The sequence below is a fragment of the Panthera pardus genome, unplaced genomic scaffold (genome assembly GCF_024362965.1).
Source record: "Panthera pardus isolate Hobbes unplaced genomic scaffold, ASM2436296v1 HiC_scaffold_2, whole genome shotgun sequence".
In the NCBI taxonomy this organism is placed as follows: Eukaryota; Metazoa; Chordata; class Mammalia; order Carnivora; family Felidae; genus Panthera; species Panthera pardus.
In genome coordinates this window covers 124,506,721-124,532,988 of record NW_026526765.1, presented here as the reverse complement: position 1 = coordinate 124,532,988, position 26,268 = coordinate 124,506,721, and the positions used below count along the sequence as shown (strand labels likewise).

The 26,268-nt window shown below is 38.3% G+C and overlaps 1 protein-coding gene across 2 annotated transcripts in view; it reads left to right on the top strand.

Annotated features, from left to right (window-relative positions):
- The first annotated feature begins 1,185 nt into the window (after nt 1-1,185).
- Nucleotides 1,186-26,268, top strand: part of PKD2L2 (polycystin 2 like 2, transient receptor potential cation channel) — a 44,045-nt gene continuing 18,962 nt past the window's right edge. The window contains exons 1-10 of one of the 2 annotated variants that reach the window (XM_053907467.1): nt 1,186-1,246; nt 1,989-2,090; nt 3,675-3,808; nt 5,655-5,911; nt 9,275-9,496; nt 13,557-13,785; nt 15,202-15,372; nt 15,660-15,841; nt 23,317-23,437; nt 24,987-25,088. In XM_053907467.1, the coding sequence (XP_053763442.1) occupies nt 1,216-1,246; nt 1,989-2,090; nt 3,675-3,808; nt 5,655-5,911; nt 9,275-9,496; nt 13,557-13,785; nt 15,202-15,372; nt 15,660-15,841; nt 23,317-23,437; nt 24,987-25,088 (1,551 nt within the window). In that variant the 5' untranslated portion in view covers nt 1,186-1,215. Of the gene's footprint in view, nt 2,091-3,674; nt 3,809-5,654; nt 5,912-9,274; nt 9,497-13,556; nt 13,786-15,201; nt 15,373-15,659; nt 15,842-23,316; nt 23,438-24,986; nt 25,089-26,268 lie in introns of both variants that reach the window. The other variant, XM_053907466.1, reaches the window with a different exon arrangement.

Below are 26,268 nucleotides of genomic sequence, written 5' to 3'. Positions count from 1 at the left end.
GGGGGGGTAGAGATCCTCCTACATTTAAACTTCAGATAAGCTAGTACATTAGAAAACATAATTTTGTGAGCATCTCAGAGTCTAAGTACAGGAATGGGAAAATCCTTTTATTATACTGTCCTTAAGCTAGGACACTAGCCCTTTCTTCTCAGGCCTCCTATCCACTGGCCATGGCCTTTTGCTAGGCCTCTCCTGTTTATTATTGGTAGTCTTTGACCCTTGTTGCTGTGTGGCCTCGTTTTGCTTTTCATCTGCACACAAAATAGCATTTATCAACATCACTCTACATCTCTTTCAGAGAAATAACAAAAGAAGCTTTATTTTTTATTTCCAAAAGCAGCTTGATGGTTTTCTTTGCTGGCTGCCCTAGGGCCTTTCTACTGAATCTATTTTCTTCTTTTCCAACATGAGACTCCCTCTTGTCTCATATCCTGGCGGGTTTTCGGATGCCTTAATTTACAGCCAAATTTCTTTGGTCTTTTCTATAGCTGGTTTACAAACCTTCTCATCTTTGCAAAGCTTCAGTGCCAGATGTGAGTCTGGGCTCCCGAGGACTCCTGTTAGGCCTACTCTCCCTCATCACTTCAGAGCTGGATTTTGTTTAAATCTATTTTATCATTTTCTTTAGCCATATTGGGTGGGAAGAAGGGTGGGAGCTACTTCTACCTGCAGCTCTCGGTTCATGAGAACCGGTGTCTGCAGGCAGCAGGGGCAGCGTGGGCACCTGGTCAGGCACTCGGGTTCTGGCGTCCTGCACACCTGACCCCGCCACCTGTGGACTTCGGTAAGTCACTGACCCTCTCAGCGCCTCTGCTTTTCCAGACCTAAAATGAGGATAAAACACCTACCTTTCAGGAAGGGGGGATGTGAAGACTAAACAAGCCAATAAATGTAAAAGGTGTTCAAGAAACAGTAGCCCGTTACAATTAATTACTACGACTTTCACCACCAACCCCAGGCCCGAAGCCAGATTTGCCCTAGAAGTCGGCCCCTCCGCCAGAGATAAAGCGCCGCAATTCCTAACCCCGCCTCAGCCTGCCGCTTTCCAGAGCGTCCTCGGTGCGCACGCGCGCTTGTCACTCATAGAAAGGCTTGCGCAGGTGGAGAAGCGGGAGGGTTTGCGCAGGCGCAGGAGCTAGGTGGCGCGTGTCGAAAAGTTACGCGCAGGCGCGGCAGACCTGGGAGGTCAAACGGGTGTCGTTTTCCAGGTCGGCCATGGCTGAGGCGTCACGGTGGCACCGAGGCGGTGAGGGGTGATCCTAGGAAGTAGTGGAGCAGGGCCGATTTGGCAATTACACACACCCTGATAGTAACTATGTAGCGCCATATCTATTCATGTCAGAGATAGGACTTCCAGCACGTGTAGCCCTCACAGCCTCCCCTTGAGACGGGGTGTACAGGGGTCCCATTTCACAGACGGAAACTGAAACCTTGAGGGGAGGTGGTACCCGCCCTTTGCCCGAGGCTCAAGCTGGGAGCTGTTACTTGCTGTACAAATACCGTCGCTAGGCCCTTCTCCAAAGTCCTTTATTGGTCTGGGGAGTCGTGACCTCGGTAGAACCCCAGGCCAAGTCCTTTACCCCTCCAGCGGAATCCATCCTTCCCAGGAAGCAATATAGATGGTAGAGAAAACGATTGTGAAGATGAGGAATTTTTTTCTTTTTATTTTTTTCTTTCTTTCTTTATTATTTATTTATTTATTTGCATTTTGCTTTTTCACTTTCAGACGGGACTATTGAAAAAACGTCCATGTTATAAAATTCATTAGTGTACAGTCATAAAGTGACTGCCCTCTCACCCCCATGGGAATGTTGTAATTATTCCTCCTTCATGAAAGTGAGAATAAAAAAAATAACCAGAAGCAATTGGAGCTTGCCTTCACACAGTGTATCAGAATAAAAGTGGAAAACACAGTTCCATCATGGTTATTTATATACATTATAAATTACATAATAATGTAAAGAAAAAATTTGTTTTATGTCTCACAGGGGCTCCGAAACCTAAGCTGCATTACAGAAAGGAAGTAGAAATTAGAACCACACTTCAGGAGTTGTCACTCTACTTTATTTTTTTAATAAACCTATGTATATGTAAGTACAGATGTAGATGAAGACACTGAACTAAGAAGTTATGTGGAGGTGAAAAGTAAAACATATGTACTTTATAAACCATAGACTTTCAGACTAAGACTTCTAAAAAAAGTATTGACATATTTTAGACCTATCTTAAATTCCTTTAGATGTACACTATTTCCATCTCTTAAAGGGCAAAGCTTTAAGTCGCAGACATAATGAAAAGCTTTCATCGTTGGCATTGATTGAGTTATTACTTTTAGTTGTCAGTTCTTTCTTGAGTACAGTTATTCCCTTGAGTTGGCAATTGTCACATGATGTCTTTTAGAACCATGTTGATACATTATCTCAGTTTCATAGGTCAAACTACAAATGAAGCCAAAGAACTTAGTCTTGTCTGCTTTGCTCTTTTCCCTGGCCTATTGCACAGCTGTGTGATAGTAAAATTGCACAACAGTAAAGTATGCTGGTGCCCAATCACAGAAGGTTTTGAACAATGCAAATCTTTAATAAGGAGACTAGGAAAACATATCAACCTGCATTTCACCTGTCTGTGGGTCAAGAGCATTGACTGAATCAGTATTAAGGAGTATTTTATCCTTTGAGTGCCCAACAAATAGTAGGTGTAAGCTCAATGGCCAGACGTATCACAAGTTGACATGGCCTACACATTGGCAATTATATATCCGTTAACTCCTTGGTATAGTTGGAGTGAATTTGGGTCAAATCTTGATTGAAAAGACAACTCCAGCTTAGACTGGTTTTTAAATGCTTATTACAACATTTGGGGAACAGAAAAATATAAAAGATCATGATTCCATTATTCACAGATATAAAAAAAAAACCTTTTTATAATTAGGAAGAATTGAAAGCAACTTAAATCTTCATCAACAGGATTTGTTTAACATTTTGGTATATACAGTGAAATAATATGGAACATTAAAGCATGGCATAAACTCATGTGCCACGAAGTAATGTTGAAGATAGATACTTGTAAAAACTAAAAGATTTCTAGCAAAAAAAAAAAAAAAAAAAAAGACATAGTTAGTCTATACCCTTCTCTAAAACCTACCCACCTACTCCTAGAGGGAGAATGAATATTAGTTAATAGTTTTAAAAATTCTTATCTTGTCCCAAAACATGGTTTAAGTGCTCCCCATGCATTATCTCACTTCTCATAACAAAACTATCAGGTATTATCCTTATGATGGGACTCAAATCATCTGTTTGATTTCAAAGTCCATAGCTTTAACTATTTACCATTATATTGCTTACTGTAAAAATAGAGAAAAAGCTAACTGGCAGAAGACTATGCATAATGCGATCTCATTTTTGTAAAAATAAACTTATTTTCTTTATAAATGTGTAGGCATACAGAAAAATCTCAAGAATATGTGCTAAACCTAACTCTAGCAGTGAGATGACACAAAACTTCTTCCTGTTTTGTATATTTCTATTTTCATTTTTTAAATTACTTTTATAATTAGTCAAGAAAAAATTTGGATTTTCAAAACAAGATTGGGAACAAAATCTAACTAACTTTTAATCCTGATAAAGTGACTTTTTAAAGACAAATTTTTAAACAAAAATTCTTCTTCTTAGTGACTTTTGGCATGGTAAACCCACATATGTATTACTTAAACAAAGTTATGTCATCTCTATTTTTGGACACTTCTGTGCCTGGTGATGAAAGAACCAACTTTAAGTCTATTCGCAGCATAACTGATTTTTGGAAGGTAAGGTATCATGTGACTGAGAATGAAGTAGCTTATGGTATTGCATAAACAAACTCTTGGCACAAGTAATAGGCACTGGAGACATATTTGTTGAAGGAATGAGTAAAAATGAATATCATTTATTTAAACTTTTAGAATCAACCAATTAGTAAGTGTATATTGAGAACCTATGCTCTCAGTGTAATAGAGTTTTTATAACTTTTAAAAAAGTTATACTTTTTTTGGGGCGCCTGGATGGCGCAGTCGGTTAAGCGTCCGACTTCAGCCAGGTCACGATCTCGCGGTCCGTGAGTTCGAGCCCCGCGTCAGGCTCTGGGCTGATGGCTCGGAGCCTGGAGCCTGTTTCTGATTCTGTGTCTCCCTCTCTCTCTGCCCCTCCCCCGTTCATGCTCTGTCTCTCTCTGTCCCAAAAATAAATAAAAAAAACGTTGAAAAAAAAAAAAAAAACTTTAAAAAAGTTATACTTTTTTTAACACTATCTTTGTATTTGGAAAAACATTATGTGGGGTTAGGATCCGCATCAAACTGTAGTTGTGTATAGTGAAAATTATTCTTAAAAAATCCTTAAATGGGGGCGCCTGGCTGGCTCAGTCAGAAGAGCAAGTGTCTCTTGACCTTGGAGTTATAGGCTCGAGCCCCACTTTGGGTGTAGAGATTACTGAAAAAAATAAACTTTAAAAAAAATCCTTTCATGGCCTGTAAAGTGAGATATATATAATTTTGGTATGCAGCCCTATACTGTGTGTATTACAGTAATGTACAGTATATAATCAAATAAATAGTACATATGTAAAATATAACTTTATAGTGTTTTTAACTATGTGAGAGAATCATTCCATCAACATTGGAACAGACTTGTTTTTTACATTACATTTAACTTAGCAAGATGCTCTCACATTAAGAGAACAGAAGTCTCAGGTATCCCAAGTCGCAAACATTGGGGCACATAAAGAAGAGACAGGAATGTTTTCTAGAGGTGATGACAATTCAGTTGAGTTTTAAAGGATGAGTAACAGGGCATTCTAGGAAGAATAAACAGTATGTGCTGTAAGTAAATCTACATATGACACTTTGTTTGGCATTATAGGCATGTAGAAGATGAGATGGAAAGGGCAAACTATAAACTGAACAAGAGGTCAAATCATGAATGTCATGCTAGGAATCTAAAACCTATGAAAGAGACAAGGTCACTTCCTGAGAGGGAGAGGGGAAGTGTGAGATGAGGGCAGATGATTAGAGGTCATTGGTATAGACCAGGTGAAATATGAAAGAAAGAGGGAATTTCTCCCGAGACTAGAAGTGGAGATCACCCTGCTTCTTTTTTATTGTACTGTCTTGAAGTATGCATGGCCAGTGGCAAAGAAAACAAAGGCAGAAAAGAAAAAACTGAACCCTGGGTTTGGGATCTCTTAGAAGGGCAGAGCCAAGAGTAGCAGTTGCCACCACTGGAGTTAGTGGGGAAGGGGAACACAGACAACTCTGAGGGCAAGTCCTGAATTAGGGCCATGACAGCCATGAATACATGGCTATGGGCATTGATACTCTTAGGGGACAATTGTTGGTGTACCCCTCATATAAGAAAGGGTAAAAGGTTGTGGAATTAAAGGAGTTAGTATTTCTAAAGAACTAGAGCATTGCCTACTACCTAAGAGCTCAGTAAATATTAACCATCTTCCTTATCCTCCTCGACATCATCATTTCCATTCATGTTAATGGTGGCTTGGTCAATAATTTTCATACTCATACACTCACTGACTCATGCTTTTAAGGTAATGTTAAATGTAGATTCTGTTATACAAATGACATGAAAATACTTTTCCCATAACATTTATCTTTCTATATGAAGTTTATGGAAGGACCCCTTTTGGAAGGTCTGTACTGGGACGCATGGTACACGAACAAGACTTTGTATAATTTAAAGAACAGCAGTCGCATCTACTATGAGAACATACTTTTAGGAGTGCCCAGAGTCCGTCAACTAAAAGTCCGCAACAACACGTGCAAGGTCTACTCATCCTTTCAGTCTTTGATGAGTGAATGTTATGACAAATACACTTCTAGCAATGAAGACACGTCTGATTTTGGCCTTAAGCAGGAAACTGAGTAAGTAGTTACATGTAACTTTTTCTAGCCTCTTGCCTCTGTACCTTTTAAAAACTGAGAAAGTAGGTATATTTTACAAATAAACCAACAAAGGTCTGGCAGGTAAGGAGACTATTTCAATAATCGTACCAGAGGAAGACTCAGAGGAGCAGTGTTTAGAAATATAAGATTGGGGGTGCCTGAGTGGCTCAATTGGTTAAACGCCCAACTCCTGGGTTCAGTTCAGGTCGAGATCTCACAGTTCATGAGTTCGAACCCTGCATCGGGCTCTGTGCTGACAGTGAGGAGCCTGCTTAGGATTCTCTCTGCCCCTCCCCTACTTCCTCTCTCTCTCTTAAAATAAATAAATGAACTTTAAAAAAAAATTAATAAAAAAAGAAACATAAGAGTGAACCTGTTATTTTGTTTACCAAAGGATATAAGAGAGTATTCTTTTTTTCTAACTCAGGTATATGAAGTGCTAAGTCGTTCCGGACACAGGGTAAGGAATCTGTCTACGCTTTTACAATACTCAGCTTTTCAGTCTCTGACCAGATTCCCTCAGACCCATGCCAAATGCTTCTTGGGACCCCAGGGAGTGTCTTAAGTGTGCTCCGCCGCTTCCCTCCTTTCTCACTCTGGCTGACTTCAGCAATATCTTCCGTTATTGCCAATGCTGAAAAGGAGCAGTTATGCCGTGGAGGCACCGCATCTGATGACGCCTTCCCAAAGCTATTCTAGCAGGGTTCTCCAAATTGGCTGAGGCTAATTCTGTCTGTACTGAAAACATGAAACCCAAAGCCACTGACATTTCCTCCCCTCAATACAGAAACTGCTGGTATCATTGCTTTTAGGATCCTATGAAAATCATAGGGGGCAGAGAACAAGTTTTTTAATTTAATACTTATCAAAATGTTACAAATACAAATATCCACTCTTTCCTACTCACAGTTCTTCAGAAGCAGCCCCTTTTAGCTCTTTTAGTTGTTTCTTTTGGTATATACTTCCTATTTCTTTTAAGTTTATTTATTTCTTTTGAGAGAGAGAGAGAGCACAAGTGGGGGAGGGACAGAGAGAGAGGCAGACAGAATCCCAAATAGGCTCCACGCTATCAGTGCCGAGCCCAATATGTGGCTTGAACTCACAAGCCACGAGATCGTAACCTGAGCCAAAATCAAGAGCCTGATGCTTGACCGACTGAGCCACCCTGGCACCCCTGTACATCCTATTTCTAAATAATGCGCTTTATACTGCTATTACTTGATTTTACAGGGTTTTTTTTAATTTTTTTTAACGTTTATTTATTTTTGAGACAGAGTGGGACAGAGCATGAATGGGGGATGGGCAGAGAGAGAGAGGGAGACACAGAATCTGAAAACAGGCTCCAGGCTCCGAGCTGTCAGCACAGAGGCCCATGCGGGGCTTGAACTCGTGGACCATGAGATCATGACCTGAGCCAAAGTCGGACGCTCAACCAACTGAGCCACCCAGGCGCCCCTTGATTTTACAGTTTTATGTACCTACCATCTCTGTCATGAAAGTCGTCTGTCATGTGTCTCTCCCTCAACACACACTTTTCTTAGCCTGTAGTTAAATCATAATTTTTGTTAATCATGAGTCGATTAACAATTCAATTAACAAGTTGATAACAAGTCCATTAATGATTCATATTATAAATATGAACAGTGATTAAAATTTCTTTTGTTCAACAACCTCTCCTATAGCCCCAAGATTAATCATTGCATTGTGGTTTTTGTTGATTTGTTTTTCCTTTGTTTAAGTTTTTGGCTATACTATAGGATAGCAATGTATAATTCTCATAAATCTAATAAACGCGTAAGTATGCTGACACATCGCCTTAAATACTACAGTACTATATACTACTTCTCTTTCAATGAAAAATTACAAAATAAATCAATTACTCAATTGCACATTTTAAACTGGAATCTGAAAACTAATCTGTTAGGTATTCTAATATTCCAAATTCTCATAACAACTACAAGTAATTTAAATACCAAAATTAACACTACAGATTTGGAATCATAATACTTATCATTCCCTAATAACCAAATTAATAATCAATGTGTGCTTGTTTGTCCATCTAAAATGAAACATTCACTAATTAAAAACATCATAAAAATTGGAAGTAGGAGAAGGTTGGTATAATAAATGTTCTTGTTTCATTTTAACAACCATGTGGAAAACACTGGAAAATACAACAATGAAATTGTCATTAAATCTGAGTATTTTTTCTTAGTGTTACCACTTATCCCTCCTCCTGGAAACAAACATAGTATTATTGATAGAGAAACGAGTTGAAGCAGTGCATCTTCAGATAATCCTTCAAATCTGTTTGAGGAAACTGAACAGGGACTGAAATGAGGAGTTAAGGCTTTATGTTTTGAAATCTCATAATTAAGTTAAAAGTAGGAAGGATGGAAACAATTTATGTATGCTCATTTTACTCTGATTTATGAACTTTCATTATAACAATATAGACATTGTAACAAAGCTCTTCTTTATTGATATTTATAAATGGTACATGACCTGTAGAAGACAGACTATGAAGCCCCACTTTTACCATACTGAAATAGATATTTCCAAATCACAGCCCTTGATATTCCTGTCCTACAAAAAGCCTAAAGATCTCATAAGACAACAGAGACATGTATGAAAGAAAAAAAAATCATTGCTCTCTCGATTTTAAGTTCCCTGAGGCAACAGACGGATTTTTTAAAAAAAACTTTTCTCACAGCATCTAATCCAGTGTGTTGCCCACAATACACACCAAAAAGTGAAAACATATTAAATCTTCGGGCACCTGGGTGGCTCAGTAGGTTAAGCGTCCAACTTCAGGTCAAGTCATGATCTCACCATTTGTCGGTTTGAGCCCCGTGTCAGGGTCCACGTTGGCAGCACAGAGCCTACTTGAGATTCTCTCTCTGCCTCTCTCTACCCCTCCCTCACTCTCTCTCTCTAGAAAAATAAACTTTAAAAACTATATTAAATCTTAATCCTTGGGGCGCCTGGGTGGCGCAGTCGGTTAAGCGTCCGACTTCAGCCAGGTCACGATCTCGCGGTCCGTGAGTTCGAGCCCCGCGTCAGGCTCTGGGCTGATGGCTCGGAGCCTGGAGCCTGTTTCCGATTCTGTGTCTCCCTCTCTCTCTGCCCCTCCCCCGTTCATGCTCTGTCTCTCTCTGTCCCAAAAATAAATAAAAAAACGTTGGAAAAAAAAAAAAATCTTAATCCTTAACTCATTGTCTTGCTTCAAAATTACTGTGATACTTAATACTGCTTTTTTTTTTTTTAAGGTTAGCTTAAATTCTTTGCATATACTTCAGTCAGGCTTTCTCATCTCTCCATTATTCTTTTTATACCTAATAGATGGAAATACTCTACTCCTAATAGTAGCTCGCCTTGGCACTGGGGATTTGTTGGTGTTTACCGAAATGGGGGATTTATTTTCACTTTATCAAAATCAAAATCTGACACAAAAAACAAGTTCATTAACCTTCGACTCAACAGCTGGATCACAAGAGGGACCAGAGTTATTTTCATTGATTTTTCGTTATACAATGCTAACGTAAACCTGTTTTGCATCATCAGGTAAGTGACTCAAAACCGTAGTATATTGAGTTTTTTAAAATATAATTTATTGGCAAATTGGTTTCCATACAACACCCAGTGCTCATCCCAACAAGTGCCCTCCTCCATCCCCATCACCCAATTTCCCCCTCCCTCACCCCCCATCAACCCTCAGTTTGTTCTCAGTCCTTAAGAGTCTCTTATGGTTTGGCTCCCTCCCTGTCTGTAACTTTTTTTTTTTAAAGCCTCCAGAGGGGTGCCTGGCTGGCTCAGTCAGTGGAGCATGAGACTCTTTTTCTCAGGGTCTTGAGTTCAGGACCCATGGAGTTCAGGACATGGAGCCTCCTTAAAAAATAAATGAAGGAGTACCTGGGTGGCTCAGTCAGTTTAAGCATCCGACTTCAGCTCAGGTCATGATCCCAGGATTTGTGAGTTCAGGCCCTTCAACAGGCTCTGTGCTGACAGCTCAGAGCCTGGAGCCTGCTTCACATTCTGTGTCTCCCTCTCTCTCTCTGTCCCTCCTCCACTGGCACTCTGTATGTTTCTCTGTCTCTCAAAAATAAATAAACATTAAAAACATTTTAAATAATTAATAAATGAATTAATTAATAGCATCCAGAGCCCTTGTTAGGGTTTCCAGTTTGTGTGTTTGCTGAGATTAAAATCATAGGCATCAAAATAAATACAATGAACTTATGCCAATAATGAAAAATGTGGTAAAGCAACATCATATTCATTGTTTCATTGTTTTGGAAGATATTCAAGAACATGGAGAATTACATACAATATGTCAGTTTTATACTAGGAACACATAGTCTTATTTCTTGTCATTCTGCAGCTGCACAGATCTAACATTTAGTCTTGATTTCTTCCTCTAAATCAGATCATTCAGATCCGTTGATTTGCTTTCAGAATGAGCTTCTTTAGTAAGGTTTGAATTCTTGTCTCAAGAATGAACAAGTTAAATTTCAAACAGTATATACCAGTACCCAGCATCCTAGAAATGACTAGAGCCTGTGGTGACCTTGCAAAAATGGCCCCAGTTCTTCACATCTCTGCCATATAACCTCGTTGGTGCCCTGCCACTCAGGGAAGGGTGCACTTCCCTGGCTCCTAACCTGGGCTCATCTTTGTGACGTGGCATGGGAGCAGATAGGATACAAGCAGAAGTTTGAAATGAGTTTGCACATTAAAACTTACTCTCTTGCATTTCTGTCCATTGCACGATACGGACATACATACCTGGGCTAACTTAGACCCAGGAGGATGATGAGAGACATTCCCATAGGAGGAAGAGGAGGAAGAGAAAGAGAAGGAAGAGATAGTGGGAAGAGACAAAACTATCTAAAGAGAAAAAATTATCTCCATCAGTCTGATGACCTTAGGTCATTTGCCTAACCTGGACCATGCTAATTGGCTTTAGGCCTGTGTTCTAGAACCAAACACTGGCAAAGGAAATAGGATTGCCATGATTGGATCTGCCTGGGGATTGAATCCACTTTCTCTGAGTGATCTGGGAATGGTGGATGCCTAATACAGTAGGGGTTCTGTAGAAAGGAGGACTGGGATAATGACTGCTCGAAAAGCAAAAAGTAGTGTCCACTAAAATCTCAGTGAGCCACTTCTCTCTCATGAGTTTTACATTTTTACTCTGAATGAAATATGGACTTGGTGTCTACTCTGATTAGAGGATTTTGCCCTTGTGCAACAGTGACAGTGAAACACAGCCTTGGACTTTAAAATCTGTACAAAATAGGGGCTCCTGGGTGGCTCAGTTGGTTAAGCATCTGATTCTTGATCTTGACTCAGGTCATGATCTCACGGTTCAGGAGATTGGACCCTGCATCAGGCTCTGCACTGATAGCGTGTTGGGTTCAGGCTGATAACACAGAGCCTGCTTGGGATTCTCTCTCTCCCTCTCTCTCTGCCGCTTCCCCACTCTCTCTTGCTCTCAATCTCTCTCAGAAATAAAAATAAACTTTAAAAAAATAATAAGAAAGTAAAATGGAATAAACCCTATACAAAATGAATAAGATAAATGAATTCTCTTAAGTAGCCAAGGAGGGGCGCCTGGGTGGCTCAGTCGGTTGAGCGTCCGACTTCGGCTCAGGTCACAATCTCGCGGTTCGTGAGTTCGAGCCCCGCGTCGGGCTCTGGGCTGATGGCTCAGAGCCTGGAGCCTGCTTCCGATTCTGTGTCTCCCTCTCTCTCTGCCCCTCCCCCATTCATGCTCTGTCTCTCTCTGTCCCAAAAATAAATAAACGTTAAAAAAAAAAAAAAATTTAAGTAGCCAATGGATATTACACCACTTATTTTATAGTTTTTTTCTCTTTTTTTCAGAAAATCAGAGCTTTTACCAACATTAATCACTCTTTCCAATAGTCCTGATCAGGATAAAGAGGACAAGTCATTTGTATGCCTTAAATAAGAGGAGAAACATTGGGATAACTGGCCTAAAATCATACAAAGAACTCCTTGTTACCCTAGACTAAGTCCAGATTTCCTGTCTGTGGGTTTTATGCTTATTCTGTGTTACCTTTTAAAATGTTACTTTTTAGGGGGGCCTGGTTGGCCCAGTTAGTTAAGCATCAGACTTCGGCTCAGGTCATGATCTCGTGGTTTGTGAGTCTGAGCCCCACCTAGGGCTCTCTGCTATCAGCACAGAGCCTACTTTGGATCCTCTGTCTCTGTCTCTGTCTCTGTCTCTCTCTCTGCCCCTCTCCAGCTAGTGCTCTCTCTCAAAAATAAATAAACATTAAAAATAAAATAAAATAAAATAAAATAAAATAAAATAAAATAAAATAAAATAAAATAAAATGTTACTTTTTAAAACCAGCAGATTTTGAAACTTTAAACTGGTAATATATCTAATCAGTAGTTGTAGGGGAGCACATTACTTAAGTCAAGACCTTATTCATTTGCTTTCCTTTTTGCAAACATATCTGGCAAACTAAACAGAATACAGATCCTTTTTTCCCTTATTAGTGTACGCATCAGATCAAAATATTGGGTTTGTTTCACTTCACTCACTTATTCGATGCTGTGCACCTACTATGTGCAAGGTGAAACAGTTTTAAACAGTTCTGTCTTCTATTTAACTGGTTTTATTTATTTACATATTTTTTTGCAGCACCTTATTCCATTCCCAATAATATTTGCTAATATTTCTAAGTGGGAAAATTACATCATGATAGAGATACTCGTTCTTTAAATTACTGCCAATTCTTAGCTATCTAAAGTTGTAGAGAACACTAGAAATACTGTGAACAACCTCAAATACTTTTATTTAGTGGAGGAATTAATTTTTATACTTCTGTTTGCATATAGATCCCTGTATCCAACATCCTGTGTCTAAAGCAAACAGAAAACATTTGTTTTAAGTAGAATATATAAGCTTAACATTTAGAAGCAAGAAGTGTCTCTGCTAATCTAAAGGGGGAGAGTGTATTTTCCTTCTCTGAAATAATCAAGAATTATGCATTTTGGTGGGAGTCCTAATAACAGTAACTAACCATGTACTATTTTCTTGAACATCATCTCATTGTCCTGTGGAGATAAAATAGTATTCCCAGTTATAACCAAACAATCTGAGCACAAAATAGGAAGAATGTCTGCCTATAATCACATCTTACTTTCTCCACTGTGTTGGTCTCTGACCACTGTGAATATTCAGAATACAAAAAAGTGGAGCCATTAAAAAATAAGTAAATCTGGGGCACCTGGGTGGCTCAGTCAGTTAAGCATCTGACTTCGGCTCAGGTCATCATCTCCTGGTTCATGAATTCAAGCCCCACATCAGGCTGTCTGCTGTCAGCACAGAGCCCATTTTGGATCCTATGTCACCCTGTCTCTGCCCCTCCCCTGCTCACACTCTCTCTCAAAAATAAATAAACATTAAAAAAAATAGGCAAATCCACTAGAGTTTAAGTTGAACACGAGTCTAAGAAAACATATTTTGTACAAAATAACTGATTCTTAAAGTACATATCATCACTAATTAGAAACTTCACAATGAGTTAGGTACTGAAAAACAAATGCTTGAAATAAATACACAGTGACTTCCGCTAACCTAATTTTACAGATTGGTGGCAGAATTCCCTGCAACTGGAGGAATGATTACTTCATGGCAGTTTTACTCTGTGAAGCTCCTCAGATATGTTAGCCACTATGATTATATTATTGCTTCCTGTGAAATCACATTTTGTATTTTTCTTATTGTCTTCACAACACAAGAAGCCCAAAAAATAAGAGAATTTAAGTCTGCCTATTTCAAAAGTGTTTGGAACTGGCTAGAATTACTACTTTTGGTGGTAAGTGTATATTCATATGTATCGTTCAAGGGAATCACATCTGAATCTACCAAGTAAGGAGGTTTTCTACTCATCTGGAACTTCCTTCAAAAGCTGCAAGTATCAGTCATAAAAGGAACTGTCATAGTGCATACTAATGGTGTGCCACCAAAAAGATGAAGTCTCTTTCTTTCCTGATTTAGTCCTTGAGAGGACCAGCATAAACTTAGAATAGGTGATTCTACAGGTATTATGATTTAAAGTGCACAAGAGGTCTCCCTCCCCCACTCAAACATATGTTTCTTATAGGGCCTCATGTTGAAAATCATGGTTATTTTTGGACATGTACTCTCCTATGTTGCCTCAATCTGCTTTCCTCCTCACAATTTTGAAAAAATATGCAAAATCAAGCCTAGGCAGATCCTGGAAGAGGGGGAAGAAGGGAGTGAGCAGCCAGAGGGTAGCTTGTGGGCACAGAGAACACCAGGAAGGGGGAGATAATCTCCAAAAGGAATTCCAAAAACTGTCCGTTCTCACCACTGGAACATATTAAAATAAACATAGATATGTAGGCGGGGTGGGACAGATGGTAAGCAATTGGTGTTAGGAACAGTGAACAAATATTTCTGGCTTACACAACGTGATCTTTCACCCTTACTGACCCTTAGTTATAGCCAATCCAGAATATAAGCCTTTTTTCCCAACACCAGATTAAAAGTGTCTCAGAGTCAGAAAATGAGCCACCTACTTCTCTGCTATCCCCGATAAAATTTAACATACAGCGTAACATTGAATGATTAACTATCTGAGCATTTCAGGCAAAGGTTCAAAGGAAGATTTTCATGACTGTTCTAAAGCTGTGATACTTGAGGTAACCTGGTTCTGAAATCCTCTTCTGGAAGAGTTGTCAGAGGCTCTCAAAAGGCTTATTTTTGTGTTACTGTAAAATATTTCTTCTAGTATTATGTGGTAGAAAATATTAAACTTTTACATATCATGTGTATGGAAGTGTTGAGCTACTACACTGTACACCTGAAACTAACATAACAATGTATGTTAACTACCCTGGAATTATAAATAATAAATAAATAAATAAATAAAATATCAACTTCTTGGTATCACGTAGTTACATGGAGCACAAACACAGCCTAGTCAGAATAATATAATCATTTTATACATTTGTGCTTTATAACTCAAAGAAACAAGCAGATAGTTTAGGATGGTCAGGTGATAAGTATTTTTCTACTTTTGTGATCATTATGCTATTTTAAACTTCTGTAAGTTGAGGCTTACTTTCATTCATGTAAAAGCCTATGTCTTATTTCTCCCTCCATTTTTATTAAACTTTTGATGAACTTGCTCCTTTGTCTGCTCATAGGCTGCAGATTTAGAGGTGGAAACCGTCCCTAATTTAACCTTTCTTATTTTTCCATTTAGTTGTGTTTTGTGGCCGTTTCCTTCAACATATACTGTAATATACAAATTTTTCTCTTACTTGAAGACCTGTTAAAAAACACTGAAAAATATTCAGACTTCTATTTTCTTGCATACTGGTACATTTATTACAACAATATAATTGCTATTACCATCTTTTTTGCATGGATAAAGGTATTTATATTTTATTATATTAAATACAGCAGATTAGATATATCTTTTATTAGCAAAATGGGAACTGAAGCTGCAAAGTTATGAAAAAGCAAAAGGATTTTCTTAACTATAAAGTAATTATAAAAGTAGTTTTGTCTTGGAATGATCGTGGGCTAATCCTCAAACACTCCTATCATTAAGCACTTCCTTTAATTTGAAGCAATTTTTTTGTGAAATTAATTTAACTTACTCTAAGTAATTGTGATACTGAATATTCTTCTATTTCAATTAACTTTGTTCTTTTTCAGATATTCAAATTCATAAGCTTTAATAAGACAATGTCTCAGCTGTCAACAACCTTATCCCGCTGTCTCAAAGACATAGTAGGATTTGCCATCATGTTTTTTATAATATTCTTTGCTTATGCTCAGTTAGGATTTCTTGTTTTTGGATCACAAGTTGACGACTTTTCCACTTTTCAAAATGCCATGTAAGCTGTTAGCACAAATATAGTTATATTTACTAGTTTATAAGAAAGGCCTATGATAAGTAGTAACATACATTTTAACAAACTTAAACTTGGTTTTATATTTTCAATGATGGCAAAAAACCTGTCACACTCAAAGTAGTGTTTAGCATTAGAAGATCCAAATGGATGGTGCAGTCCATTTTTTAAATATTACAAGGTCAAATTAGAAAGATAATTTTTCACTTTCATTGGGAGTGTTAAATATAACAGAAATTGGCTTCTGTGTCTCTGTAATAATTTATTCTCTGGGGAAAAGCAAGCTTAAATGTTTTCCTTTAAGAGCTCCATCTTTAGAATCCTTTTATTGATACTGATCTGATTATCCTTTGCTGATCTGGCAAAGCTGTGTTTTAAAAATATTTTTAGACAAATAAAGCAATTAGACAACAAACTTATAGAACTGATCAGTTAGAATCCTTAGCAAAGTTTTCAGGCTTTTTTTTCTTTTTAACTGAATAATTTAAATAAATTTACTCTCCTTTCTGGGTATGTAAAACAAGTTCTGGGTGTGTAAGAAAATTATGATAGTCTAAAATATCAGTTCTCAAAATATGTTCTGTGTAATTTAGACCAAGATTGGGGGGAAATGGCTTCATATTTAAGTAAGTTTGGGAAATTTTGCATCACTCTGTTGGAAATTTGTAGTGCATATTAACAGATGGCTTTAAGAAAAACTGTAATAACTTTCTTAACTTTAGTTATGAATTCTCCAAACTTAGTTGTTCATGCCCTTTTATTTGATTTTGGGGAAACTTTGGTGTAAAGAAATGTTCTATATTGCCCTCTTTTTACCATCCACATGGAAATATTTAAAGTGGCATTTATATGAAATTTCATTTATCAGTAGTGAAAAGAAGAATGAACTAGGAACCCAGAGGATATAATTCTACTTTTGAATTCTGCCACTTAGCTCTTCAACTTTTCTAGACCTTTATTTCTTTATCTGCAAATGAAGGAACTGGATTAAGTTACTACTCCCAATGATCCCTTCCAATGTCAAACAGCCTATAATTTGAGAAGTCTAATTAGCTTTCTCTTGAGTGAATTAGGTTTGCAGTTCCAACAACTTCTCGGTCCTTTCCTAGGATTTTAATTCAAGTGTTACCTAATAATAAAACTTAGTGGTACTGGACATCGATTATAAATATAGTAATTTACAGAACTTGGAAATTGTTCTTACCCTAGAGAGTGGGAAAGAAAAGAAGTATAAGGCACAGCATAAACAGGTAGACAACTTTGGAATGCATTAATGAAGACACTTCTGCTTTTGGTAATGAAGTGCTAGGTTATTGAGATCAACCTCCTCTTCAGGACAATTTAAAAAGATAGATGAAATATAGATAGCACTAAAGAACTAACAAAAAAAGAGAGTAAAAAGTGGACCAAAATCAAAAGGCAAGAACCCAGAGAAGTAAGCTCAGCATCCAAGACTTCTTTTGCCCTCCTGTTCTGTTAAGCTGATAAGGAATTCTTTTTTTTTATTGTGGTAATACATACCTAAAATTTCCCATCTTAACCATTTCTAAGTGTACAATTCAATGAGATTAAATACATTGATATTGTGCAACTATCAGCACCATCCATCTCCAGAACTCTTTTCATCTTCTAAAACTGAAACTATGCTCATTAATCAAGAATTCTCCACTTCTCCCCTCCTCCAGCCCCTGGCAACCACCATTCTACTTTTTGTCTCTATGATTTTGATAACTCTAGGTACTTAGTGTATCGCACAGTATTTATCTTTTTGTGACAGATTTTGCTTAGCATGTCTTCAAGATTCATCAATGTTGTGCAGTATGTCAGAATTTCCTCCCTTTTTAAGACTGAATAATATTCCATTCTATGTATAAACCACATTTTAAAAAAATTTAATGTTTATTTTACAGAGAGAGAGATAGAGCATGAGCAGCTGAAGGGCAGAAAGAGAGGGAGACACAGAATCCCAAGCAGGCCCCAGGCCCTGAGTTTTCAGCACAGAGCCTGATGCTGGATCAAACTCACAAACTGTGACACCATGACCCAATGTGAAGTCAGACACTTAACAGACTGAGCCACCCAGCCTCCCCTAAACCACATTTTGATTATCCATTAATCTCCTGATGGACATCTGGACTTCTTCTAAGTCTTAGATAATGTGAATCATCCTGCTATGAACATGGGTGTATAAATCTCTCATCAAGACTGCTTTCTTTTGGGGCGCCTGGGTGGCTCAGTCGGTTAAGCGTCCGACTTAGGCTCAGGTCATGATCTTGCGGTCCGTGAGTTTGAGCCCCGCATCGGGCTCTGTGCTGACAGCTCAGAGCCTGGAGCCTGTTTCGGATTCTGTGTCTCCCTCTCTCTCTGACCTCCCCCATTCATGCTGTCTCTCCCTGTCTCAAAAATAAATAAATGTTAAAAAAAATTAAAAAAAAAAAAAAAGACTGCTTTCTTTAAAAAAATTTTTTTTGAATGTTTATTTTATTTCTGAGGGAGAGACAGACAGAGCATGAGCATGAGCAGGGGAAGGGCAGAGAGAGAGGGAGACACAGAATCCGAAGCAGGCTCCAGGCTCTGAGCTGTTAGCACTGAGCCCGATGCCAGGCTCAAACTCACAAACCATGAGATCATGACCTGAGCCGAAGCCAAACGCTTAACAATCTGAGCCACTCAGGTGCCCCAAGACTGCTTTCAATTCTTTTTGGTATACACCCAGAGGTGGAATTGCTGGATCATATGGTGATTCTATTCTGAATTTTTGTGAGGAACAGCCATGCTGCTTTCTACAGTGGCTGCGCCATTTACATTCCCACCAACAGTGCACAAGGGTGTATTCCCCCACATCCTTGTCAACACTTGTTATTTTCTGGACTGCTTTTCTTTCCTTTCTTTTCTTCTTCTTTTTTTAATGGTAGCCATCCTAATGGGTGTGACATGACATCTCATTGTGGTTGTGATTTGCATTTCCCTAATGGTTAGTGATATGGAGAATCTTTTCATGTTCTTATGTTGGTCTCTTGATGGTGTTCCACAGGCTCTGTTCACTTTTCTTCAATCTTTTTCCTTTCTGTTCCTCAGACTTGGTCATTTCAATCATCTTATTTTAGGTTCACTGATTTTTTTTTTCTTCTGCATGCTCAAATCTGCCTCTTAATCCCTCCAGTGAATTTTCATTTCAGTTATTGTATTTTTCAGCTCTATAATTTCTTCTTGGTTTCTTTGAGGTGTTCTATATCTTTATAGGTACTTCCATTTTGTTCATAGATTATTTTCTTGACTTTCTCCATGTCTTTTAGTTCTTTGAGCATCTTTAAAATGGTTTGTTTTAAAGTCTTTGTCTAGTAGGTCTGCCATCTGGTCTTTCTTAGTAATAGTTTCTGTTGGTGAATTTTCTTCCTTTCATTGGGTCACACTTCCCTGCTTCTTTTATGTCCCGTCTTTTCTTGTTTTTGTTGAAAAATGAATATTTGAATGTAATAATGTGATAACCCTGGAAATGAGACTCTTGCTCTTCACCAGGGTTTCCTGTTTGGGGTTTTTGTTGTTGTTGTTGTTTATTGTATACTGTTTCTGTGCTGAGAACTATCCTGAGGTGCAAAGGTCTTCTCAGGTCTTTACTGAGCCTGCACCTTTCCATGGGCAAACGTGGTGACTTTCTAATTTCCTCTGTATATGCTGTTGCTTTTGAATGTCTTTAATGCCTGGCTCCCAAAAGGGGAAAAAGAGAAATTGAAGGGGGAAGGGAGGGCACTAGCCCTGTAATCCCAAGGATACTGCTTCAGCAAGAGACAGAGGGACTTGAAACAGACAGGGGAACATGCGCATCTCTGTCTGCACCCGTGTGATCAGAAGGAGCAATCAGCAATCTAAACACAGATCCCTGAGGGTCCTGATTGCCTACCCTGGCTCCCACAGGTTGCATACAAGCTGGTCCAGAAAAGCATGGCTGCCTGCCATTGGCTGGGGGGTGAGGGGTGGGGGGTGGGAGGTGGGTAGCTTCTGACAAACCAAAAGCTGAAATTGACCAAAGTTGGCTAAGCCTTCCCCTGGAAGTTGTAAGCCATAAATAGACCTAGAGTTCCAAAGTAGTTACATCAGACAAATTCTGCCTATGTGATTGTTGTCTAGGTGGGGAGACATATTCCTAGTAGTTGGTTTTTTTTCTTCTTCAGTGTTTTTCAGTTATTGTATCATCTTCCCCAACCCTTCTCCAAACCCTCCATCATCAAGGCATTTTGATAATCCAGAAGAAATAGTTAATGAACTGTGTTTCTGGCCACCTCTCAGGGAGAAGGAGACAGAAGGCAAAGTCTGGGGCTTGTATGAGGGTGCAGGGGCAGGATGGGGTAGCCAGGGATTGTCTGGTAACCTCTCTGCACATCAGGCAGGGAGCCTCACGTTAAAGGTGAATCAATCTGTCATGATCACCTAGATATTCTGGGAACTTTATGTGTTGAACTTGGATTAAGATGGCCCCGGACTAGAATGCCTGTGTGTATGGGCACCCACAAACAAAAAACCACCCTGGAGAAAGGTATATTCATTCTAAGCCTCAAATTACTTCTACAAGCAATTTTTCAAACATAACTTACTGCCCATAGTGAAAAGTAACCTGGTACAGATGCAGGAAAAGTCAGAAGCCAGAACCAACAGATACAACAGACAATAGACTTCAGATAATGGAATAATCACACAATACTTCTTATATTTAGAGAAATAAAACACAAGCCAGAAAATATCTTTAGAGAACAGAACAGTATAAAAAGTGACATATTTGAAAGAGTATCAAAAATAGAATTCTACAACTGCAAATTATAGTAACTGAGATTAAAAACCTAGTTGACAGGTTTGACAGCAAACAAGAGATGAAGAAAGGAGGAGTAAAGTGAAAAATAGGCCAGCAAAAATTACTGCAAATGAGGCCTAGAGATACAAAAAGTGGGTGGAGAAGGTATGAGATATGAAAGCTAGAATGAGAAGGCCCAATATGTTTAACCTGAGTTACAGAAGACAGACCGGTGACTAGAGGCAATATTTGGAAAATGCTGAGGAATAGCTAAATATGCAATCTCTCCAAGTGAGAGACTGGGAAGTCATATTAACCACAATGTTATCTTACTATGGAAGAGTCTGTTAGCTATTTTAATTTATAAGAGAGAAATCTAGAAAGTTACCAGGGGTATCAGGAAGCTACAAAACAGTATTTTCATTTGATACAACCTTGTATACTAAGCAGTCATGGTGTTCCTTTTAGCTTGTGGGGACTGAAAGATACAAACTAAACTCCAATTGAGAGGGGGAAATTACAATGACATTGTATTTGAAGTCTCCAGTTCCTTTGTGATTATAACCATTCAGCAAATTGGTTAGGGTTTTGTTACATTATTTACAGAGCACAGGTACCCTGTATTTACAGAATACTCTGTCACTTTCCTGACAGAGAAAGGCTAAATGGAAGCTTTAGTTAACGAGCTAATTTCTGAAAAGGAGAAATGGTGCCCTTAGCTTATCTTTACTCCTATAAATCCAACTCAAGGATAAAAGATCAAGTTTGAAACACTAAAACAGAACTTTGGCCTCCTTCCAATTCAGCTTTTCTTTTTCTAGTTTGTGTAGAAGAGCATTATAAACCAGTATTAAAAGCTGAATAAATACTTTAATTATGATTTAATCATGTCTTAGGTACGGGGGATGAAATTCCAGGCAACTCTTGAGTCCTGGGACTCCAAGTAGCCTATTTCTTTGAATACATTTTCTTCCTTCATTGTATATAACTGTATGCTCCCTTTACATGCTTGGCAGCAACAACCAGAAGCAAGAAGCCTTCTTCCTTTTGACTGACTAACCAATCATGCAAAGTACCTACATACTATTAAAAATTCCATCCAGGCTTCCCCTTAAAATAAATAACTCATTTTAAGCATCCAAGAGCAGTAACAGTGGCATCAAAATACATCAACCATAAATCCAAATAAGCCCAAAGTATCAACTGCCATTATTCCTAACCAGCTTATGAATTTTAAAAAATTTTTCTTTAATACTTTCTAAAATTTCTCCCATGAACATGCATTATTACTATAATCAGAAAAATTGGCGCACTGCCTTTTTCTTTTTAACTGTCCAATGTTAGAGCCCTGGCTTTACATAAGGAATATAAAATACATGTTATCCATTCCAGAAAACAAAATATGAGTAATAAAATAACATGCTACTGTTACAAAACAGGAGTAACAGAGACCATTTTCCTATGTACTGTTCACATAAATCAAAGAAAAAATTTTAATTTCATCTAATTATTAATAATCTTTAAATTATTAATTTAAGATGATCAACTCAGGAACCTGAGTTTAAGAAATGGAAACTACAGTAAATCTTTTTTCTAACCTAATAATCTACTGACCCACTGACCTACTTTGGAATTTAGGTTAAATCTGATATTTCTGGTACAGATGGATATATTAATGTTAATTAATTAGAAGTAATGCTTAAATTTAATTGACCAGAATAATGCAGAACCCAGGCAACAATCCTTAACTACATTTATCACCATTTATGAAAAATTCTAACTTGCTTCTGCAGATTGCTTAGTGTTTGTATTATAGCTAGAAAGATCATTATTCCCAAGAGAGCAATTTTAACTTGTAAAGATTCAAATACTTTTAAATTAATTGCTTAACGTAGGAGTACAGATGAAATTAAAGAGTTCTCAACTTAAAAAAAATAAAGAACGCATCTGCATAACTTATTAACGTATGTCCCTTATGTGTCTGGCAATGCTATTGCAAATTAGTGATGAGAAAATAGGACATCAGGTTGAGGAATCCTAATTCTACCTCTGTTACTACTGTGCTCAATACCTTAATTTTCCAACTTTAAAATTAATAAAATGAAGATCTGTAATATTTTAGATGTTACCTTACATCAAATCCAAGATTTATAGTTATTGAAGAAAATAAACCTCAGTGTCATGTTTGAGGATCATCACCAGGACTGTTTGAGATTCAACAAGTAACAAATTGTTGGCATCTTATTTTGGCAGAAGAGGTGTACAAATTAAACATACTGTTGATATTAGAAATTTTAGGGTTCTTAGGTGTAGGTACAAGTTGAAAATCGCTTATTGGACAAGGTCAGGTAGTCCCAGTTTTAGAAGGACACAGGACAGGCTAAGATGGCCATTGCCAAGACCAGCTGGTAAGCAAGTATCTCACGGTTCCAATCTTGTAGGTGAACATTCATTAAGTGGAAGCCCATCATTTCCTGAATCACTGTTCAGCTACTGAAGTACCTTGTCTTGCCCTCAGGGGAATTTCCGTACTTAGTTTTATAGAACTCTGTTAACTAGAGCCAGAGAGCCTGTGCAATATGCAGCTAGATACTTTCCTGGACACGTGGGTAACCTCCATCAGTTGTGATGTATTTATGAAGGGATATAATGTTTTTCTTTCTTCCCATCAAAGATTTGCACAATTCCGAATTGTTCTTGGAGATTTTAATTTTGCTGGTATTCAGCAAGCCAATCGTATCTTGGGGCCCATTTACTTCATCACTTTCATCTTTTTTGTGTTCTTTGTCCTGCTGGTAAGTACAAGCATGTATGTCCCCTTTTTCACTTCTATTTTTTGGAAGAAAAAAATGAAATGATTAATTTAGAAGAAATTATAGTATAACTGCTTAGCTTTTAGAGCTTTTTACATTTATTAGGAACTGTGTGGATTCCTAGTAATCTAGGCTATAACTCCAGTGTCTGAATGTTTCCAAGTTGTCCAAAGGAGAATGTGATCATAAAAGTTACCATTTTGATGTCAGGTGTGTGCCAGGAATGTGCTAAATCTTCTACATCTATAACTTGGATATCCCGGGTCCCTCCAACCTGGGACATGGCATACCGGAAGGGATGAATGTATTCTGCCCATATTGCAAATGGCTTCTGGCCCTTAAGGCTAAAACCACGTATCTTTGTGGTTTTTAGGAGTCCCCAGGATGGGTCTTTCACATCTGCTCAAGACGAATTTATTTGGCCTTCCTAATCAAGGAAATTTGCTTTCCCTCTTTGAAAACATTTTTGTCACACACAGCAGTTATCCCCTGGTGGTGGCCAAAAGTCCTCAGAGTGACAAGAGTTGGGCCTCAGTGAAAGGTGGAGAGGTGGGCTGGGGGTAAGAATACCCTCTCCACAATTGTTTGTATTATTTGGACAGAGTATTCCTAAGAGCCTTAGTAAGACTGTGCATCTAAATAGCTTTAGAGAACTTTAAAAAACCACTCTTATAGGGCTCCTTTGCCTCAATCAAAAGTGACCCTATAGTCTGAAAAAAAAAAAAAAAAATTAAGCTTCCTGGCCTGAGGATTTTCCCCATTCTCCTCCTACACTAAGGCCAGTAAGTGGAGGAGAGGTTCCTGTTTCCTCAGCACTAAGATTTAGCTTTCCCATACCACCAGGCCACCTGCCTCCGGTAAAAGCCTTTCTTTTGATGGAATCAAGAAGGACTACAGTGGGTCCCTTATAGCAGCAAAGACTGGATAGTTGTGGCCATATAGAGGGAAGTAGAATCTGTCTGAGCTGTGAGAGGTTTTAAGTTAACAGCTGTCTCTACCACCCTGCTTCCTGACTCTGATAATGGTTGTAAAGACTGCTGTCTTCCTCTGGCAGTGGTGCCAGAGAGAACAGCATATGTATGAATGTGATACTCTTATGTTTAATAAAAACTAACTTTAAATATGGGAGCAAGTAAAAACAAAAAACAAAAACCACTCTAATGAACATATAATTACATTATTCTGTTTTTGTCTGATATTCAATGTTGATCAGTTAATATATTTATCTACATATATATATCTATCTACATATATCTATCTACATATATATATATGCATTAGTATCCAGTTCATATGCATTATTTTACATTGTTTTTCTCATTTGCCATAAACTTATTTGCCTATATCCACACATTATACATTTCCCATTCTGCTGTGTTACAGTCTGCATAGGCATTTCTCTATTACTGAGCATATGAACTACTTTAAAATTTTTAAATCTAATTTTACAAATCCCAGTAGTCATCAGAGTCAGTAACATTTACATTAAATCTTTATGGAAATAATTATTTTTGTGACTATTTCTTCCCAGAACATGTTCTTGGCAATTATTAACGATACCTATTCTGAAGTGAAAGCTGATTATTCAATAGGCAGAAGGCCAGATTTTGAACTTGGTGAAATGATTAAAAAGGTATGTCTACTTCTTTTCCTATTTAGAATTCTAAGACAAATCTTGTTCACTTTTTACTCCTGTACTTTAAACCCCAAGCAGTGGTGGGTTTTTGGGTTGGGGGTGGGTTTGTTTTGTTTTCTGTTTTGGTCCAGTCTTGCTCATATCTGTATTATGTCACTACCAGAGAAGTGAGATTTCTTTCTGGCTTTAAAAAGGTGGCCAAAATTATTTCAGTATATCAAATAGCAACTGAGCTGTTTACTAAACGCAAAGCTCTGTTGGGTTTTATAATAAAACTATCTCTTCCCTCCAAAAATTTCAATTTAGATGCTAGTAAATTTCTATAGACAATCTAAACTCAGAACTCCATGTGCCTTATCTTCCTCATTTTCCTGTTTCTGTTAATGGCAACAGGAACAGTTGCTCCAGGCTTAAAAGCCTTGAATTTTTTTATTCCCTTTGCCTCATATGGTTGGTTGCCACGGCCTGTGTGTAAAGTTCATCTCTGCAGTTTTTGTTCACATTTGTGAAATCCAGGCCATGTTGAATTCTAACTGCCACCACCGGAGTGGGGCCCCTCAGTACTTTTCACCGAGCCTCCTGTGTAGGAACATCTTCTACAGCAACATCTTATGGCCCCTCTCCTGTGTCTATCCAGCTCTGATATCACTTCTCTACTCAAAATTCTTCAGTCTCTCTGGGCCTGTCAAAATAAGTCCAAATTATTTAGCCAAAGAATTGGGTGAATGCCTCTACTCAATAGCACTGTGTCCCAGCTAGTGTTTTGAGCACTGTGCTGTTTAAATTTTTTTTAAACGTTTATTCATTTTTGAGAGACAGAGACAGAGTGCAAGCAGGGGTGGGGCAGAGAGAGAGGGATACACAGAATCCAAAGCAGGCTCTAGGCTCTGAGCTGTCAGCAGAGAGCCCAATGCAGGGCTCAAACTCACGAACCATGAGATCCTGACCTGAGCCGACGTCCGACCCTTAACTGACTGAGCCACCCACGCACCCCACACAGTGTTGTTTACCATCACTGGCTCTCCCCTCTGGGCCCCTGCTCAGGTCACCTGCCGCCCCCCTCCAATCCCTCGCTGACATACTATTCTCCCTGACAGTGGTATTGCCCCTGTCCTCTCAACACCTACCTCACTTGCATGGTTAGTAGTCACAGGTGTACAGTCTCGCCCATCTCTGC